This window comes from Filicampus tigris, chromosome 10 (genome assembly GCF_054856515.1).
Source record: "Filicampus tigris isolate MCC_2025a chromosome 10, RoL_Ftig_1.0, whole genome shotgun sequence".
Classification (NCBI taxonomy): Eukaryota; Metazoa; Chordata; class Actinopteri; order Syngnathiformes; family Syngnathidae; genus Filicampus; species Filicampus tigris.
The window spans coordinates 10,076,498-10,096,084 of NC_141226.1; the positions used below are offsets into that span (position 1 = coordinate 10,076,498).

At 40.5% G+C, this 19,587-nt stretch overlaps 1 protein-coding gene across 2 annotated transcripts; it reads right to left on the bottom strand.

Moving 5' to 3' along the window:
- Nucleotides 1-1,366: 1,366 nt before the first annotated feature.
- LOC147140777 (nuclear receptor ROR-beta-like) lies at nucleotides 1,367-18,983 on the bottom strand. Of its 2 annotated transcripts, XM_086043577.1 has the most exons (11): nucleotides 18,732-18,983; nucleotides 18,581-18,658; nucleotides 12,842-12,927; nucleotides 12,615-12,756; nucleotides 10,291-10,821; nucleotides 7,482-7,603; nucleotides 7,198-7,330; nucleotides 6,631-6,738; nucleotides 5,152-5,262; nucleotides 3,760-3,869; nucleotides 1,367-3,674 (listed from the first exon to the last, which is right to left on the bottom strand). In XM_086043577.1, exons 2-11 carry the CDS (start codon nucleotides 18,585-18,587, stop codon nucleotides 3,513-3,515), a joined length of 1,512 nt encoding a protein of 503 aa, XP_085899703.1. In that variant the 5' UTR covers nucleotides 18,588-18,658; nucleotides 18,732-18,983; the 3' UTR covers nucleotides 1,367-3,512. The 2 variants fall into 2 exon arrangements, with proteins under 2 accessions (XP_085899703.1, XP_085899701.1); XM_086043575.1 differs by having other exon boundaries at nucleotides 18,581-18,982.
- Between the last annotated feature and the right edge of the window lie 604 nt (nucleotides 18,984-19,587).

The following is a 19,587-nucleotide window of genomic DNA, read 5'->3' on the forward strand; positions in this document are numbered from 1 at the left end:
TAAATCGGTAAATGTAGTTTTTCATTGCCTTCAGGGGGAGAAAAGGCCAGGCTTCAATAAGCATTAGCTTCTGCTTGTGCCATTCTGTCATGGGACATGATTGTAACTGTTATGTTGTGTATATATTATGGATTGTAATGATGACTGATGACAGAATAAACAATCAATCAAAATAAACATGTAATCAAATAATAACCATTTATATGAATATTGTATCTATACTACCAATAATAATTTTGTCAACACCTTTGACTATAATCTATAAAATATCATAATCTTTATAGGATAACTTAATTCCACATCTTGCTCGCTCTCTAACAAGGAGCCGAATGCCAAAATCCAGAAAGGGTGTTTTTCATGGATGTTACATTTATGCCTTTCAGTGACTCTTCCAGTCTCTCTATCTTTGTTGTGTGTTCTGATGACACTGTTAGGTGGTAAATGTTACAGCATGATGAAAAGTACTGTTCAAATACAAATTGTATTTAAACGTTGAAATATATTTGTCCATTCATGGATCAAACCCCTGTTCTTTATTTTGCTGTTCAGTTCCATGTTAGAGAATAAACAAAAAGTTGTGACATTTAACAATTGTTAACATGCATTCAGAAGTTTAGAGGCCAAATGAATTTAGCTGTAAATGGTCAATTTTATGTTTATCCTAAAATGGCATCCGAAAGCCTAATATTCCTTACTTTTTGCCAGAAATGTACATTGAAATATCTTACAGCAAGCCACCAAACCAACATGTCACAAAAAGCTTACACTGCAATCACGTCTCAATTTACTCACAGCTGTTACTTTGTACTTGGGTATCAAATGTACAGCACACAGGTCTTAACTGCAGGCCCGTCAGGGTGTCCAATCCAGTCCATTGGCATGATTCTTGCAAAGTGCAAAACCTAAAAAACTAATTACATGCCAATTTTCAATAAAAGTAACTTGTTTCTAATTCTGTCCACTGGAGGTCACCTTGACATATTTTAGTTATGTAAAAATTATTACCCTCCATAGAAATACTTTAAGACAACCAATACACATTGTTTAGTTAAACTTTAAATCTATTTTTTAAATTATTATTATTATTATTTTTTTTTTACAAATGGTGACAGGTGTAGACTGTTCACTAGTTAATTATTTGCCTTCTGTCATCTATTGGAGGAGCATTTAATTGTTTTGTCTGTCACTGTATACCACTGTCATCAAAATATGAACAAAGATATGTTATTTGTAGTAAAAAAATCATAATATTTGGAGAAATTAAGGTAAGTAAAATTGGATAATTTCGGCGGTTCACCTGATACCTATCACGGCCCAATGGTTAGGAATCACGGATGAATTTCTACTTACAATGACTTGACAGACATTTCTAAAGAAGAAACCATTTATTACATTCTTAAAACCACATATAATGTATCCCAATGGACAACAATATATATTGAGCTGTGTGACTCACTTAGTCTTGAACTAGTAGTATATCGCTAGTTCATTTTTTTCTTACAAGGAAAGAAAAGGGAGACAATAGTCCTTTTTGGACTTTCCCAATCATTTGCCAATTAAATAAAAAGTTTACTGACTTTAAAGGCCAAAAGTGGAGACGTGTAAAGAAAGTGGAAAAGAGACAAATAAGTGAAGATCACGGCAAAAGGAAAAAAAAAAAAAAACCAAGAATGGAATTTGTCATTAAACAGATTTGTTTGTTTTCCTATGTAAATGCTCATAAATTTAAAGTTACAATATTAGGACAAACGGGAAGGGGTCCTGACAGATTGTGAGCAACATTCACAAAAATAGAACTTACATCCACAGTGATTATGGTTGTGGGGTGCAAAGGCGTGAGGAGTACAAGGCTGGTCATAGAAGGGACAAGAGATCACAGCTAGCTCCCTGAGTGACGGGCGGCAGGCCCAAAACCTTCACAGCACCCAAAGTAAGACATGTTCACCTCAATACTAAAACAACCGCCAGAAGTTGACTTTTTCTTTCCAGTTAAATGTACTGAAACTTTGAGGGACCTTGCGTGACAGAAAAACAAAAAGATAAACAAGAACGTCTTACTGGCTTTGCCAACTCAGGGGGGCAGCTGGTAGCTCCGTCTGGCATTAGACTACACTCCAGTGAGAAACGGGGGATTGTAAGTGCTTTTTATTCAAACAAGTGTCGGGTTTGGGACTAAAGGGGGGAGGGGAACAGCAATTCTACAAATAATGCAGTTGCTTCAACCAGCAAGGAGGGGTTATGATACAAATTGTGAACCATCAGGACCTGAACAAGTGAAACTACATGAGTGATTGAATGAAACTACACCTGACTGCTGGTTAGAAACAGCTGGGGGGAGGACACTGTGTATCCCCTCTTATGAAGTTCATAAAGTTTTCCTTGCTTGATCTTTTCCTTTCGAGTCCTGTTTGCCCTCCTCTTGTTTCTTCAGGCAAGGGCACGGTCATCAGCATCAGAGCTCAGTTTAAATGCCAAACAAAGGCAATTTGTTTCCTCCGTCAGATGGACACGCTGCCCCTGTTTGCATCAATACAACAAGTGTCTGTTCACCCACTTTGTGGGTTTGCTGTCATAGGGAAAGTGTGTGTGTGTGTGGGGGGGGGTTGTCATGGAAACCTGAGAGTACTATATAGAGAGGAAAATAGTCCAGAGTCCAAATATCGGCTTCCTTTGTGTACGTCTCACTTTTCTCTCCCTTTCATTCTGAACTAATCTCACACGCTCCTTACACTCTCGACTCACATAGTCATCTATTTACATTCTTATTTAAAATATTTGTATATAAATGTGTATATAAATTAAAGATAATTTCATCTTGCCCTGTCTCTAAGTGGCATTTGCAAGGAAAAGGGATGCGTGGGACTGAGGTTTCTCAAAGGCCTACTCAAGGCAGCACCGAACACAGGCAAAATGTTGTGAGAAAAAGCGGCTCGAGGAGGTGAAGTTGTGTTTTTTCTTTCTCTAGAAAATGACTTGTGAACTTGGTCCCTAAGTGACAGTACATGAATCGGGTGGTTTTGTACGACTACGCACACATACATACCATACTGAAAGATAAATATTGACTGAAATCTAATTTGTATGTCCATGTATAAAACTGTCTTAAGTATGACAGGGTTATACATTCACCGTTGAGTCGTTGCTTGTGCACTGGTGCGTGTCGATGAGGTACATTCATTACTGGTTGGACGATCCGCAGCGGATCGGATGTTATACAAGTTTTCAAACTTGTATGTGCCTCACGCATATGCTTGTTGGTGCTGCTACAATATGCAGAGGAGCACGTGCGTGCATGGTCTGTAGTGTAAGGTGCTTTTGCCTGCTCGGAAAGTGGAGGGCTACTTTGGAATCACGGGAGACGGAGTAATTTAAGTCCTGGATTGTCTTATAACTGCTGGTTGTTGAACATCAACATATTTATTCCACTCTGTCTCACCTTTTCCCTTCCTCTAAATACACTCCCTCCATCTCTCTGTCAGTCAGTCAGTCTTTCTGTCAGTCAGTCCATCTGTCTAGCTGTTGGTGGAGTCGGGCAGGGACATGTCGGTTCCAAACACCTCCCGGTACAGTGGAGGGAAACTGTAGGCGGTCTCTGGGTGGACCAAACGGAAAAACTCCAGTTTGTCAATGTGGAGGTTACAAATAGATTTCATGATAGGTAGTTTGGACAGCATCTGCGGAGAATTGAACAGATACTGTGAGCATTTTTCTGTCGGTGTCAGCATTTGCTCATGAAGCGTCGTGGCTGCCTCCTTTTACCTTGTCCAGTTTCTCCTCAGAAGCACTCTTAAGAAGACTGTGCTGCAGTGACAGGTAAACTTGCTCCTGAAGCTTCTGAACTTTTTGGCCATCCATCAGCCACGGCCGATCTGGAAAAATCACAATATTGACACGTTAGGTTGAAAGTATCATTATGTAATATTTGCTGAGTAAGTGTTCATTGAGCCAGGAAGTCAGTTTATTGACTAGAGTCATCTGCCGCGGGGATGGGGTCAAAGCCCTACTGTGTTATAGTGTAAATAGCAAAAAAACAGTGAGAAATTGACTCCGCTTCCAAAATATAATATATACGTTAATTATCTAAACGGTGCTGCCTTGAGATACAAGTGACCCAACTTGTGAGTTTAAGATACGAGCCGTCGATCGGGCCGATTTTAGATAACGTACTATAACAATACTCATAGGCATATCATCTTTATCCTTTGCGAAGACTGACTAACAATCCTGAGATGCCAAAGGGGGATCGGAGCTTCCAGTACAGTATATCAGTATTTCTATATTATACTGCCCGCAGGTGGCAAAGGCGTGCACACCAGAATGAGCAGCACAATGGGCATTGAAGGAGAAAGAGTGACAAACCGTTTAACTTTTTTTATTATATTATATGCTCTCTCGAAATTAACATTTGCAACCAGCTATGAAAGTTAGTGTGTCTGTAGTACAGTTGGTAAAATAAATATTATAGACTTGCTACCGAGGTAGATAACTAGCTAACTAGCATGGCTAACATTGGTTTATTTCCGCTCAGATGTTACTTGGCCAGGAAGAGCAGAGAAGTATCTACTCATTTTCTGAGAAAAAAGTACTTTTCCCATTGAACCGCATTTTGATTTTATTTAGAAAAATTCAATCAATTGTCATTTTGTTTACTAATGTATGTATCATGCATTCAATGGTAAAAAGTTATTTACCCCAAAGTTTCATAAGAATACATTTTAGACCTGTAATTGCAAAACAGGATACTGTGGAACTGAAATAGTTTCACTCACAATGATCATATTGTCAGAATCTGACACTGCCCCTTGAATACTAACAGGCGAGGCTAAAATGAGCTCCTCCCTGACATGTAAACTTGTCTCTGAGTCAAGATGACCCAATTTAGACAGGGCTTTGGCAGCATCTTGTGGTGTTTCAGAAGAAGCACAAAAGCCACAAATTGGTCTGTGCAATTTTCAGCAACTAGCTGCTGATATATTCCACAGAATACCCCCCCCCCAAATAAGTAACTACATTCATTCATGAATAGTATACCGTGAATATGTGAGGGGATCACTTTCCAGTATATACGGTGAAGATGCAGTGTGTTTCTGCAGCTAAAGAAATGATTTTTATATAAATGCCACAAAATACATAAAGAGGAAAAATAGTCACCAGGGGAGAGAAGAACAGCCGCACTAAACAAAGCCACCTCTTCATCAGACAGCTGGAGGCGGCAGAGTCCTTTGCCCAGTTCAAATACTGCACTCACCAGGTCATCACAACCTGAATAAACACATTACGAAAGTCATTGCATTACTTAATGATGCATCAAAGGGCTAATTTACGTTTTGAAGTAGGCCTCCATTTTATAATCACTCTATGAACATCTATAACCTAATGTCTACTCTAGTAAGACATTTTTGAGGGACAAGAACCACTGCTTCTTGATGTAGCAATGACTTACTTTATTCTATTCTGTTCTATTTTTTCCTTTGGCAATGAAAGAGTCGTGCCACTTATTACCAGAGGAGGTAGTGTTGAGTCACTGTGTATATGGCCTCAGTTTTATACCAGGCAGCTACAGTCAGGTCCATAAATATTTGGACATGGACACAATTGTCAGCATTCCAGTTCTATACAACACCACAATGGATTTGAAATGAAATAATCAAGATGTGCTTGAAGTGCAGACTCTATAGGTTTTAATTTGAGAGGGTATTTACATTCAGATCAGGTGAACGGTGTAGGAATTACATTTTATATTTGCCTCCGCCTTTTTAAGGAACCAAAAGTAATTGGACAAACTAACCTTCCCTTCTCCATATTTTTCTCTTTCCATCATGAAGTTAATCTTTGATTCATCTATCCATTAGATGTTGTTCCAGAACCGTATAGGCTCTTTTTTAAATTTCTTGGCAAACTCTCATCTGGCCTCTCTGATTTTGAGGCTCACCAATGTTTTAGACCTTGTGGTGAAACCTCTGTATTCCTTCTGGTGAAGTCTTGATTGACTTCATGCAGATACACCCACCCACCTCCTGGAGCATGTTTTTGATCTGGCCAGCTGTTGTTTTTTTTTCTTGACAAGGGAAAGGATTAGTCTATCATCCACCACAACTTGATTTTCATTGTCTTCCAAGATTTTTGGTGTTGCTGAGCTCACCGGTGCCTTCTCTCTTCGTAAGAATGTACCAAATAGTTGATTTGGCCACACTCAATGTTTTTGCTATTTCTCTGATGGGTTTGTTTTGATTTTTCAGCCTAAAGATGGCTTGCTTCACTGATGGTGACCTCATGCTGAGAGATGACCTCACCAGATTCCAAATGAATATACCATACTTGAAATTAACTCTGGGCCTTTTATCGGCTCCTTGTGAGTAAAATAATGAGGGAATGACACATGGAACAGCTGAGTTGCCAATTGTCCAATTACCTTTGGTCCCTTAGTTAAAAAGGTGGAGGCACATAGACTTTGTAAAATGTGTTATAATCACAACACTGTTCACCTGATTTGTAAATAAAACAAATTGGATTTTGCATTGGTGAGCTGGCTTTTCAAAATGACTTAAGACAAGCATAGGGTGCAGCAGATTTGTTGACCTAAATGTTTTGGAGCTTTTGCGAAGGTAATTAAAACCATGTGATGCTCACCAAGTGCTTTGAAGAACTGAGGCGAGGCAAATTTTCCATTGAAGAAAATGGTGCTGTTGTTGACGTTAAAAGCCCGGCACATACGAATCAGCAGGACCTCCAGGCATCCTGAAAGGGTAGCCATAGGGGCAAAGATATGGAGAAATGCACGAGAGGGGAGATGGAAGAGGGTCCACAGGGGGGCCGAAAATACTCCAACATGAACACACAGACAAATGTAAATTTTGATTCAGATTAATATGCATCATATATGTGACAATTTGAACCATTTAAACATAGATTCACAAATATATGTTTTAAAGAGTTCAATTTACAGAAGGTAAATACATTGTCAAATACATGTTTTCCCATATATATTAAATATATATGAAGAAAATGAGTTACACATTTCCCAGAATAATGTTTTTCTCCCCATTGTCCAAAGAAATGGGGCAAAAGAAGGAAGAGAAGGTTGGAGACAAAGAACAAGAAGGAAATCAAGTTAGCAAGTTTTAGATTCCTGTTTAGTGTGGTAGAACTCTGTGACCTATGATTTCTAAATATACCCATTGTGGACTGTACACTGACCTGCTTTCAGCAAAATAATCTGGTCATTCTGGCAAAGGTCCATAAATCCAGCAATTCGTTTGGCAAACTCCACCACATACTGGATGGCATTTGTAATGTGGTGTGCACACTGCTGCCACATCCATTCAGCTGACTGATCAACAGAAAAAGAGTGATTTCAGCACTTAAATGTAGTTTGTTACAAGACCCACCCTAACCGCTTGAACGGAGGCGGTTAGGGGCTTTATCTGAGTAGTTACATAAAAAAAATGGACATACATAATAGTTGGGGAGATCATATGTACCTTGTTCTGAAAAGCACGCGCTTCCTCAGGTGTGTATTGTACCCAGGTGAATCTTTTCATGTCCTCAGCACTGTACTGACACGTCTCCAAGTGAGACTTCACAATGCATTGAGTGATTCGCTCTGTAAGATAAATACATAAAAAGCATAGAAACAATCATCACTCAAAGGATTTGAACACGAGTTAAACTTTTGAGAACAACATGATTTTGTTTATCATGGCAGTGTGACCTTGCATCACTGGTTACCAATCTACTTTACCTTGTTTCCTAGTCTTATAGTTATTATTTTTTTTTTTTAAACAAGCACTTGGGTGGTTTGCAAATGTTATCACTAGCAGAACCCAGGCCGTTGTTCTTTGAAGGTATTGGTATTGGAATATAGAAAAAGAGAGTGTGCCTCAAGCTTCTGTGCTGGCACCAATATTATTCACTACATAAATAATTTAAATTTACAGAATAATCATAATAATCTGGGAATCTTCGAAACACAATTTTTCATTTCTACAGATAGTTGTTAGTGACGGGACCAAAGTCCATTTTTTTTATTTATTAATTTTTTTCTTCTTTTTCTTCATCTTCAAGAACACATAGAAGATCTCGAATCTAAGGATGTTCTGCAATTTGGTGTTCCTAATGTACAAAGTGATCTGAGCAAGAAAGCATTTGGGTTTTCTGCACTTTATGATTGGATTAAATGATCTGAAATCCAACTTTAAAACCTTGTTACATTGAATGGTCTTAGAGTGCTGATCAACCTGTTTTCTGTATATGATAAAGCTTCACTGTTAATTTTATCTTTAGTTTTCTGTTTTTAATATTACTTTGCCAGGGCTCTTTTTTAAAGGAGGTATTTGGTCTCAATGAGATTAACCTGGTTAGATAAAGGCTGAATAAAATAAATTCAAAATTAAATGAATACCTCTCTGACAGTGTCAATTAAACCTCAGCATTATCTTTGAAATGTATCCAATAGCACAGTGTGTTCTCTGGACCCTGGACACTCCCATACATTTGCAGTACATTCACTTTTATAGTTTCGTGTCTTGGAGCTCATTGTTTTGGCATCAGACCAACAATTTGGATACTGAACCACAGTACTTCAAACCACTTTGGTTCTGATGTCTTAAGTCATGCACATAGCGGCATAGTTACTATTAAGGTAAACTATTAATGTCCGCATAGACAATCTCTCCTTCAGCAGATTCATTTGAAAAGTCTTTACAAACAGTACACTAAGCAGGGTGACAGTCAAACATCTACACAAAAATGTTGGTTCCTCGCCTCTGAAGAAACAAAAACCCACAATGGTCACTGAAACAACCTTCACTGACACAAGTACGTACTATGGACCCCAGCTGTTCATGCGACAAAAGGACAGAGCTCAACCACGAATAGTGAATTTTCCACATAATAATTCAGGCTCCCCTAAAAGTTATCATATTTCCTTTCTATGATCCCAAAACACTTTAACGATATTTTAAATTCTTACAAACATCTTCAAACAATTTTATGCTTAAAATGCAGTACAGTAAACAGCTTACCGCAAAGCACAGTCTTTTAGTCTTGTAATGCGCCCTGCGTGGCAAATGTGGTTGCGACATCATCCCCACATTGTTTTTCCTGTTTCTTTTAAGTGTATTTACATTTTGGGGCTTATTTGATGGGTTTAGGGTTAGGGTTAGCATTCCACAATGCAAGCTTTCAGTCATAACTTCAGGCAACGTAACAAAGCATCCAGTAGCTGGTAATGTCAGGTCTTCAAAATAAAAGCAGTAGAGTATTACACTACCCGATCAAAGATAATATATGTCAGAGAAGTACTTTTGGCTCCAGAAAAGTTCACCATGAGAGATTCCCTCTGACCACCTGGACTTTCTATACGCTGACACCTCTCTATCACCACCTAGTTACAATCTGAAACATCCTTTGGCGGACTTGTTAGCCTCCCATAAGCAGCTCTAGCACTATTGAGGCACTAGTCTGAGGCATGTCGCTAAAACACAAGCCCGAGTAAACGAAGGAGCCATCAATCGGTATAACCAAGGCTGCGTAGCTGTGTGAAAAAGAGGTGGGCTACATGCTAAGCTAAAGGCTATAAGCAGACTTAGCCCTCCAGCTCCAAAGTGTGTTCAGGTCATGAAGAAATACTGCTCGACATACATTAAAGTGCTGATGGTAAAGTGAAAACTTTTTGTATCTACCAAGGGATGCAGAACCATGAATATGTGGGGGTCCATTGTTATTATACAAAAGTGTATGATACTGAAGATGCCATTGCTTTTTTGTGGTCCAACAGAATTATATATATATTAAAAAAAAAAAAAACACTATGAAACTGGCCTGAACATAAATGATGGCACACCCTAAACTAAAAACTTTTCTGTAACTCTGAGAATTGTGCTACAGATAGACCGATGTTTTTTCAGGGCCGATACTGATGCCGATTATTAGTAGTCAAGGAGACAGACAACTGATATTCGAAGCAGATATTAATTTGCAGTAAAAAGGTAAATATGTCAAAACATGAGCTTTTGGCAAGGCACATCAGTTCTGTGTTTATAGACGCAGTAATGAATTTTACAAAGCAAAGAACACTGTACCGACTAAGAAACTGAGAGGAGGCTCGTGTATGATCTGGGGCTACTTTGCTGCATCTAGCAGAGAATGTCTTACACCTGTGCAGTGCACAAAGAGTTGTCAAGCCTATCAAGACATTCTGGAGTTGCCTAGTGTCAGAAAGCTTGGTCACAGCCGCACTTTTCAGGAACCGCCGTGAGAATTGTGGTGTTGTGATGTATCACAACTCACCAAGGTCTGTTATCGAGCAGTCATCGGGCAACTGGTCCAGCAGTGCATGTGTGTCTCCAAGCAGCGGATGTGTGAGAGAATGTGTGTGCAGGAGCTGGATGCCACTGCTGTCTGACCCGTCCATCATCTGCTGCGGAGAATTCTGATTGGACGGGGATGATGAAGAGGAAGAAGCGGATGATGAGATGGAGGTATTTCCTGTGCTGGTCCCTCCACTTCCGCCCAGTAGCTCCAGGCTGCAGTACTCGCTGGCCTCCTCGGGGGTCAGCGGTAGGTCAAATAGGTCGGGGAGTGCTGCAATGTCATCGAGGTCGCTGAGGGTGGAGCTGGAGCCCCCGGTGCTGTAGGAACGGCTCAAACCTCCCTCGCCGTCCTCTCCGCTACCGCCACATGCACCGTCCTCCCTGGGTAAGGATAGCGTAGTCGAGACCCCATCTCCGGAGCCAACGCACTCCTGGGATTTCTGATGCTTCTGCACCTCAGCATACAGGCTGTCACGCTGCTTTTTGGACATACGGCCAAACTTCACCGCTGTTGAGAGAAAATGTATTTTAGTCATTGGATCACACAACCTCGTGCATTATTTATTCGAACTCATCCGGTACCGTGGACGTTTACATTCATCAACTGGAATCCAACTGTTTACTGCCGGCATACATACTTTGGATTTGTCAATGATCTTTTTCAACGGGTAGAGGAGATTTAGGTTTGTAAAGCACTGTAATGAATGGACATGGTGGCACTGCATCACTTTTTATTTGAGATCAGCACAGCTTTTGAGTAGAAGATAAAGATTAGGGGCTGAATCTCATCTTGTCACTTTGACTATGAGAGCGAAATGGCACCTCACACTCGAGGATGTACATGTTATGTACAAACAGAGTAGAATGTCTGTGTCGCAATCATGAGAAAGGATGAGTTCATGGAGTGAATGATGAACGGCATGTAAAAAAGCCACTGATGTTCACCTCGTGGCATGCAGTGAGTCAGCGCACTTCATATCTGTGAATAAATTATTATTTTGCCATCAAAAGCCCTTTCTCAGTCTTGTTGTAAGAATAAGAATAAGAATAAGAATGCCTTTATTGATCCCACAGTGGGGAAATTTTCATTGTTACAGTAGCAAAGATATAGGTCACACAGGGGCGGCGGCATAATGTGGCCATTAATGTATAATGTGTCACAAAAGCAAAAATTGTAGCATCGCAGTCACATCTGCTTGACGTATGTTTCTTTTCACAAAAAGCTTGTTTTCTTCGCTTTTTGGTCAGAAACTGGTGCTTTTGGTGAAACCAACCCATGTTCGAATACTGACTGATACAAATAAAACAGAAAGAGGTTGAAGCAAACTTTTTCTTGTAAAAGAAGTGAGTCTACCCATTCTTTTGGTAGCGTCTGTGCTTATACTGTTGCAGAACACGATATTCTGTGGGTCCTGACAGATCAGTCAAAATGCTCTAAAACGGTCGGCAATAAGGGGAACTCTGCTTTAAAAACCTCTGGAAGTGAATGCGTATATATTGACTTTAAAATGAGATTATGCAGCAAAAGACATGAGACAGACAAAAGAGACTTTAGTTCGGGTTGTGTTACCTAATTTGTAAAGCTGGCCTATTTTCTACAGTTCAGCTCCACTCAACTTATTTAGAACCGTTAATAGTGTGCAATCACACCAGTGTGACACAGTCAAACCGAGAATGAAAAGAATCAAAAATAGGTGTCTGACACAGTGAGCAACAACATGTGACATCCAGCAAACGTGGAACAGAACGTACGATTTGTACCGAGCAGTAAAGTGATCCATTTTATTGCTCTGCATGATAACAGTTTTATACTAAGGACCCGTGGCTTCCCTTTTTTGCTGGAATATATTGGAGATCAGTGTAATGAAATGAAACGAAATGTACTTATTGACTATGTCGGGTTTACATTATGTACTGAATCAAAGTGATTTTGATCTAACTTTGGACGAGGACCATGACTCCATCTGCAACCTTAACCTCCAACTAGTGTACTGTATGTTCCTGGTTTGATATCTAGTTTCCTCGATGACAATTTTACACTGTATTCATTTTCTCTCTGCAGCCCAAAAGAGAGTAGGGCGCAAGTTTCGAGGCATCTCCCAACAGCTGAAGTGGAACATTAACACTGAGGGCTTCAGATTCTTATGGTATCAATTTAGAGGAATGTGTGACACAGCTACTCAACTTTGTTATTTAAGTCTCCACTAAAATCCTCACAGCTGTGACACATTTTGATTACGCCACAGAGGGTAATCATGAAAAGAATACGGGACGTGTGCAAAAGGTGTGATTTGTGTTTACCATCTCGGCTCATGCCCAAAGCCAGACACTTTTGTAGACGACAGTGCTGGCAACGGTTGCGGTTTGTTCGGTCAATCAAACAGTTCCTCTGGCGCGAGCAAGAGTACATGGCATTGTTCTGCTGGCTGCGACGGAAGAACCCCTAAAAGAGACACACACATACACACCCAATTGACACATTTGAGGTCCAGCAAGTACATTGAAGCATCTCTTGTGCTCCTTCTTACCTTGCAGCCTTCACATGTGATGACCCCATAGTGGATCCCCGAGGACTTGTCCCCACAAATTTTACAGGGGATGACCTCGATTTGAGCTGCAGGACCAAATCCAAAATTGACCAGGTCAGAACAAAACTGTCTTGCATTCGGAAAACAGCTTTTAACATTGGAAAGGAAACAACAGACCATTTGTTATGAACACTGAAATACTTTGCACATTTAGTCAAACATAAAACACAATCCCGCCTGGCTTCTGTTAGCATACGTCCTGATTCTGAGTGCATTGAGAGTGCAATTTAAACTAGATGATACTCTGAAACTCCCTTATGAGAGACTTCAAGCACATTTCAACACAACCAAGGCCTTCCTTTAAGACACTTGCTCTTGTTTGTGCTATCAAACTTTCTGAATAACACTTTAGTGCTTAGCTCGAACAGAACGCGTTTTATGCCCTCAGATAAGCAGCTTTTCTATTGCTTTATGGTAGTGGTTATGAACTTTGCCTGTCTTTTAGCTCAGTTTATCTCAGCCTTGTCTTGTTCTCTTCATTTATAAATCTTAACCAAAATAATCTCCATTGTGTCTTCCGTTGACCTAGAAACGGCGAGCTGCGGCCTTATCTTGTCGCAGCGGTAATTCTCTGTACTCTGAATTAAATGGGCATATTTCACTTCCAACGGATACAAAGTGCAAAGTGTTTTGAAGGTTGGTTTTTTTAAATCTACATTTGGTCTTAATGAACAAAATAGTAATCACTTCTGAAACTCACCTTTGAGTTTGAGACCTTGTTTTAAAAAAAACCCAACAACCTGCACCTCATTTTAATAGGGTATGATTTATTCACTAAATATATGTTTTAACATTTGTATTATAAAAAGAAGATGAATAACTGACAATGGAAACCAACCCAAATCCAAAGCTCTGGAAAAGTAGGTCTTGTGAAAAAAGTAACCGTAAAGTCTCACAAAGTTTTTGCACACAAATATTCAGACTAGAGAAGCCGACTTGCCTTCAACTGTGTTTGTTTGCACCCTGCATGAGGCCCCAACGAAGGAACAGATTGCACAAACAGATAAAGGGATCACATGACTGTGGCACCCTGGGATGAACAAAGAGTCTTTCTGTCTCGTCAGAGGCAAAACAACAATATCATAATGTTGGTCTGGTTTTTTTTTTAATTTCATGGTTCTTAAGTTTTGTCTGATCCACATTCATTGAGTAATGTTTGTCAACCCATTTATTATACTAACTTTTAACGACGATTTTCCACCGCGTATACATAGTTGGTTGCCTGCTCAGATCTAAATCTGTTGACTAAAATACTGTACTCCAACTGATCGAGGCAGCTGCAGTCATGCAATGGAAAAAAAAAATACCTTCCACCCCCCTCCATCTCTTTCTGCTAGGCTCTCCTCTCCCTCCCGCCTCCATCTCTCGATTATATAACTCTCGTCTGCGAGCATTCCTCACAACAGTCATTCAGCCGGCTCACTCTAGCTACATCTCGACGACCCGCCCTCGCCGGATTCTCTCAATCCCATTGGCTGGGCAGTGACGGCAGCCTGCTTGCTATTGGCTGAGTTAACCGTCGTTTGGCCGCTGTAGCCTGTCAGCCCATGTGGGCATTTTGTCCCACTGACACACTTTCTCACTGCAAGGGGAGTGGAGGAAGGAGGGAAGCAGGCAGATCACAGTGCTCCACTGACCAGTTTTAAGGTGGAGCTCAACAAAGCGCTTGGCTTCCATGAAAAGAAAAAACTTTCCTGAAGGCCTGGAGTTTGCGTCAGAAAAATGCTGTTGCATAACAGTAAAATCAAACACTCATTGTAATAACAATAAAACTGGAAAAACTGCATTTTCCAGTTATGTCTGAAAGAAATAAGAAATAAATATCATGTTTTATTACTTACACACACACACACACACACACACATACATTTAATAAGATCGAGCTACTGTACGTGGCCACAGTACAGATAAAGTAGCAATCTGAATGCCAGCTATTTGGTTTCCCTGCCAACTTCTCTGTCCTTGACAGTGAGCTTCACTACAGCCACGTCTATTCTTATCCAGTGCTAAGAGCCAGAAATACAGTATAGATGTCCATACAGCCACCCACCCTCAATGTTACAGCCTCTCATGCAGGTCTCTAATCTCTTGACCAAAGATGGTATCACAGTATAGTATACTGTAGAAGTCCAGTGTGGGCATGTAGCTAAATGGCAAGATAAGAAACAGTCCAAAGCAAGACCCTTCAGTAAAGCCACAGAGGAAAAGGAATGTTGACATTCATTTTCCATCACTTTGTAAAGGCACAGGAAACAGATAGACATGTTACACTTAAGGCAACATTTACTTTACAACCTGAATATCACAGTTGACCTCTCTGACCTCATGTTGAGGCAACTGCTGCATTCCAACCAATCAATGTTGCATGATGCATGAAGGCACATGCAACACTCAACATTTCTCATCCACCAACTCACTCAGTCACAAAATCTATGTTGGAAAGAATGTTTTTTTTTTCCACATGGTGGCTGGTTAAGCAGTATAGAAAAGACAAGCCTGGTTGAAAAAGAGCGATAAACAAACCATAAGAAACATTTCAACAGTGTGTTTCTCAGCTAGTTAAATTTCACTTTAGGGTTGCCGGTAGCGAAGGCTGAATCGGAGAAAAACGGACTTTAGTCTTCCAATATTTTCTTCTAGATTTCTTATGTGGAACAGACTGCCGGCACTCACAAGTGACCGAGGCCAGTGTGTCAAACAGGTAGTGTGTCAGCAACGTGTTGGAGGATGAAAAATGAATTCGGACCCTCCGCACACTCCCCCTTGCGTGCATGGTCACATGCATGCCAACATACATTACTGATGTCAGTACTTGCACAGCCAGTTTCGACACAAGTTGTTGTAGTTAGCGCGCCATAATATGAGCACAGCTCGATGCCCTTCGGCAACGCTTGGTGGAAGCCACTGTTCGGCGTTTTGTTTTAAATTTTTAATTAGCTCATTTCAAACTGAATAATAACTTTCATACCATTGCTTGATGTGGCGTAATACTCTGCCTGTTTACAGTATGCATACGCTTTGAGAGCAAATGAGCCAAATGTGCCTTGTGACTTGCCCACCACTAATTGGAAGGGATGAGAGCATGTTGTTTCATTCCATGCGTTTCAGCAGCGCTGATTGCATCATGTCTCACAGCAGGGTGCGAGATGATGGTGCAGAACATGCATTCATATTGCAACAACCCTCTGCCGCCGCACTATCAATTATATTACATCAAGCCATGTTGCATGTTGGACAGCCCTAATATTCATTTTACTCTCACTGATTTTGAATAGTACTAGGCCTCTGGGGGCAATATAGAGATTTTGAGTGCGTTTAAAATCAAAGAGCTATTTTTTAAAAAATCATAGTGGCTGAGGAGGATTAGAACAGAGCAAAGATTTCAAAGGCCTCTTCTGTCCACCTTTACATATTTCCCCCCTCCACCACACCTGATTCAAATGATCAGCTCATCAGCAAGCTTTGCAGAAGCCTGATAACGATCCTGATCATTTGAATCAGGTGCGCTGGAGGCTGGAAACATGCAAAACACGATGGATAGGGTCTCTCGAGGACCGCATTTGGGCACCCCTGATTTTGAGCAAATTAATTGTGATTACAGCAGTAATACTGTACATGTTCAAATTAGGATGTAAATAGTTTTTTCCTGTTGGGAATAGATTGAGTGACTAACCAAATTTTCAGTTCTGTGTTCTCAGTAAGGGCTCCAGTTTGTTTACAGTTGGATATCTTGCAACAAAAGGGGAACCTCCCACCGCAAGAAGCCAGAGGCCCTCTTTGCGTCTTCCTCGCATTCTCCCCTCATTTACTGTACTCCCCTGCCTCCTGACAAAGACAAATACCGTACAGTATGCAGTACCGTAATCTCCCGCTATTTGTGGGGGACTGAGCCCTGCTGCATTTACAGCATATGTATATAAAACAAAACGTGAATAATTGACGCACGCCCCCTAAAAATGTTCATAATTACATATTGAAATAGTTTAAAGCATAACTATACCACAAACTAAAACAGTTTATCATATTTTCAAACTTTCCAACACTAACTTTAAAATAAAGGGTTTACAGATTATTTTATTTTGAAAACATACAGAAGTGCATGGTTACATGCAGATGTGGTGAAGTCTCTCCATAATTTCCACTAACAACCCAGGCTAAATTCAGTTCCTCCCCACCATACAAAGCACATCTTTCAGTTGAGATATGTCACTCTGACATACTTCCTTGACACCAATTTATTTTTAGATAGGGCTTTGGTGGCATCTTGTGGCCTTTTAGGGTGTTTCAGAAAATGCACAAAAAACACAAATGGGGAGTTTTTTTGTTTTGTTTTTTAGCAACTAGCTAGGGTTAGCTTCCATGGTGCTTAGGTGAATTTGTGAATATGTGGGGGTTCACTGTACTCTGCTGTCCTGTGGAAAGCGTCATTGTAGCAAGGGCACTAAATTTGAATGCAAGGCATTCAGATAAGTATCACAATTTTGATTTATTTATTTAATGATCACATATTTTCATTAAAACAAACTGCTTATGTTGCATAAATACTAATGCCAACTTAAATCCACTAACAGGATTACTAAATAAAGCATCTATCTATCAATGTAAACCATACTAAACGTCCAGTGGCTGTTACAGACGGACGGAATGTACCGATGTTAATCATATGCTGCACTGTCTAGGTCTAAGCCCAGTCAGGTTCAAGTTCACTCCGCAGTGGCGCTTGTGAGGAGTCAAGTTGAAGTGTAAGGGCAAGTGTCAGTGTGCTTTTTTGCACATGGCCTGCAGGCAGTCAGGCAAACAGGCAGGCGCTTCCCTCAGCCTCGCCCCCTCCCTCTGCTGCGTATGCTGTGTAACGTTGGGTGACATAACTAGGTCAGTGGAACAGCCAGGTCCCTCTCCCTCTGTACAGTCACACGGCCGGCCATGCTGGTACGGCCATGCCAGCTCGACGACACCACAATCAGCCTGATATAATGGCATTATAAACGATTCAACATTTAGTTTCTTTTTTTAATAACAATGGTCTAAAAAATCGTTTAGTTTTCATATACATTTTCTTTCTGTTGCGCATAACCAGATATGTGACATTTGCTAAATGAGCTAGATGATGAACTAATGTGCAATATTCCAATTAGGAATTGATATAATTAAAGTAGAGAAAATACAATCATATCGATTACATAATTAGTTTTGGTTAACAACAATCTCGTCTCACGCCCCTCCCTCTTCGTATTGCATAACACAAACATGGATCCCAAACCAAAATGCACAGATGGTCTCCCGAGTGATGGATGTCAAATACATTATCATTAATCCAACATTGGCATTATTTTTATCAATGAAAAAAAATACGTATTAAATAAGTATTTAATTGGTCAAAAAATCAGTACAGTAAAATATCCCAAACAAAATTCTTATTTTATGGTTATAATTCATTTATTGGAAACCGCGATCAAACCCCACTGCAAGTAAATTGAAAAGTAAGCACAGCATTGCAGTCTTGAGCCATAATCCAGTCATAGGGGGATTTAATGCGCACTTGGTAGCAAAACCGGCGCACTGCGAGGGTCTGTGCGCGCACATGTGGCAGGCAACCTATTCAATGTGCTCACGGTAGAAACGCGCCGCCAAGTTTACGGTTAAGATGCACGCTACGACTTGACTTTAATGCACACGTACCTCTCATTTTGACGTGTTCTTCTTCTCAACCGCTCGACGAGAAGGAAGCTCGGCTACATTTGGCTGCGCTGCAGGTGACTGCCAGAAAGAAGTGGCTGTGTAAATAATATTGTTGTAACGAGGAGACGAGAAAGAAAAAAAAAACAACAACCAAGTGTCCTCTATCGTTCGGTGAAGTCCGAGCGAAATAAAAGAGTGACGAAAGTCGCTTTGGGTTGCATCCTAAACGCCCTTGCGAATGGCGTGGTGTTCGGCTAGAATAGTCCCCACGGTGCACACGGTGTCCACACAGTCAGCGCCTTCCTCTCAGTCTACCCTGCTAACCTACTTTCTCCAAGCATGGACTCTCTCACATGATCTCACCACCACAAGCTCCTCGAGCAGCGGCGGCGGGGGCGCGCGCGTGCGGGGACGAGCTTAAGGTGGCAGTGGTTGTTCAGAGGAGAAGGCGTGGGGGCGCGCACAAGGCATCCTGTCACGTCCACGTCAAGACGTGATTAGATAAGTGCGCTGTACTGTTATTTGAGAACCAGCGAGTTAATTATAGTTGTGTTATGAGGTTTTTATTTGTATCTATTGCTGTTAATAATACAAAGTACTTTATGTAATGTAGTGCGGTAAGTCACTTGGCTATAACCAGAGGTGGGTAAAGTAGCCAAGAATCGCATGACTGTTACTTTAAAATACCGTCTATGGCTGTACTTGTAGTTGATCTTCTGGTCTTATTCCACAGAGCTTCACATTTTGCATACCGTCACCCTCTAAAAAGAATCGCTTAAGTCATTTTTTCTGTTTTTTTAGAAAACACAAAAAACTGAACCACATTCTGATGATCGTATATGTATTAATAATTTCATTTCAGGTGTAAAATTGAATCACCTGTTTAACTAAGGGATTTTAACGGTCAGCATCCTGAAGAGATGTTTAAGGCAAAAAAAATAAATTTGGTCAAAAAATGACTTAGGCCAGGGGCGGCACGGCACGGTGGTCGACTGGTTAGCACGTCC

Excerpts from the sequence above, each read along its gene's own strand:
- LOC147140777 (XM_086043577.1), bottom strand. Across the intron at positions 12,757-12,841 it reads TCACATGTGAAGGCTGCAAG|GGGTTCTTCCGTCGCAGCCA; the intron begins GTAAGAAGGAGC and ends TGTCTCTTTTAG. Across the intron at positions 5,263-6,630 it reads TCAGTTCTTCAAAGCACTTG|GTTGTGATGACCTGGTGAGT; the intron begins GTGAGCATCACA and ends GTGTTTATTCAG.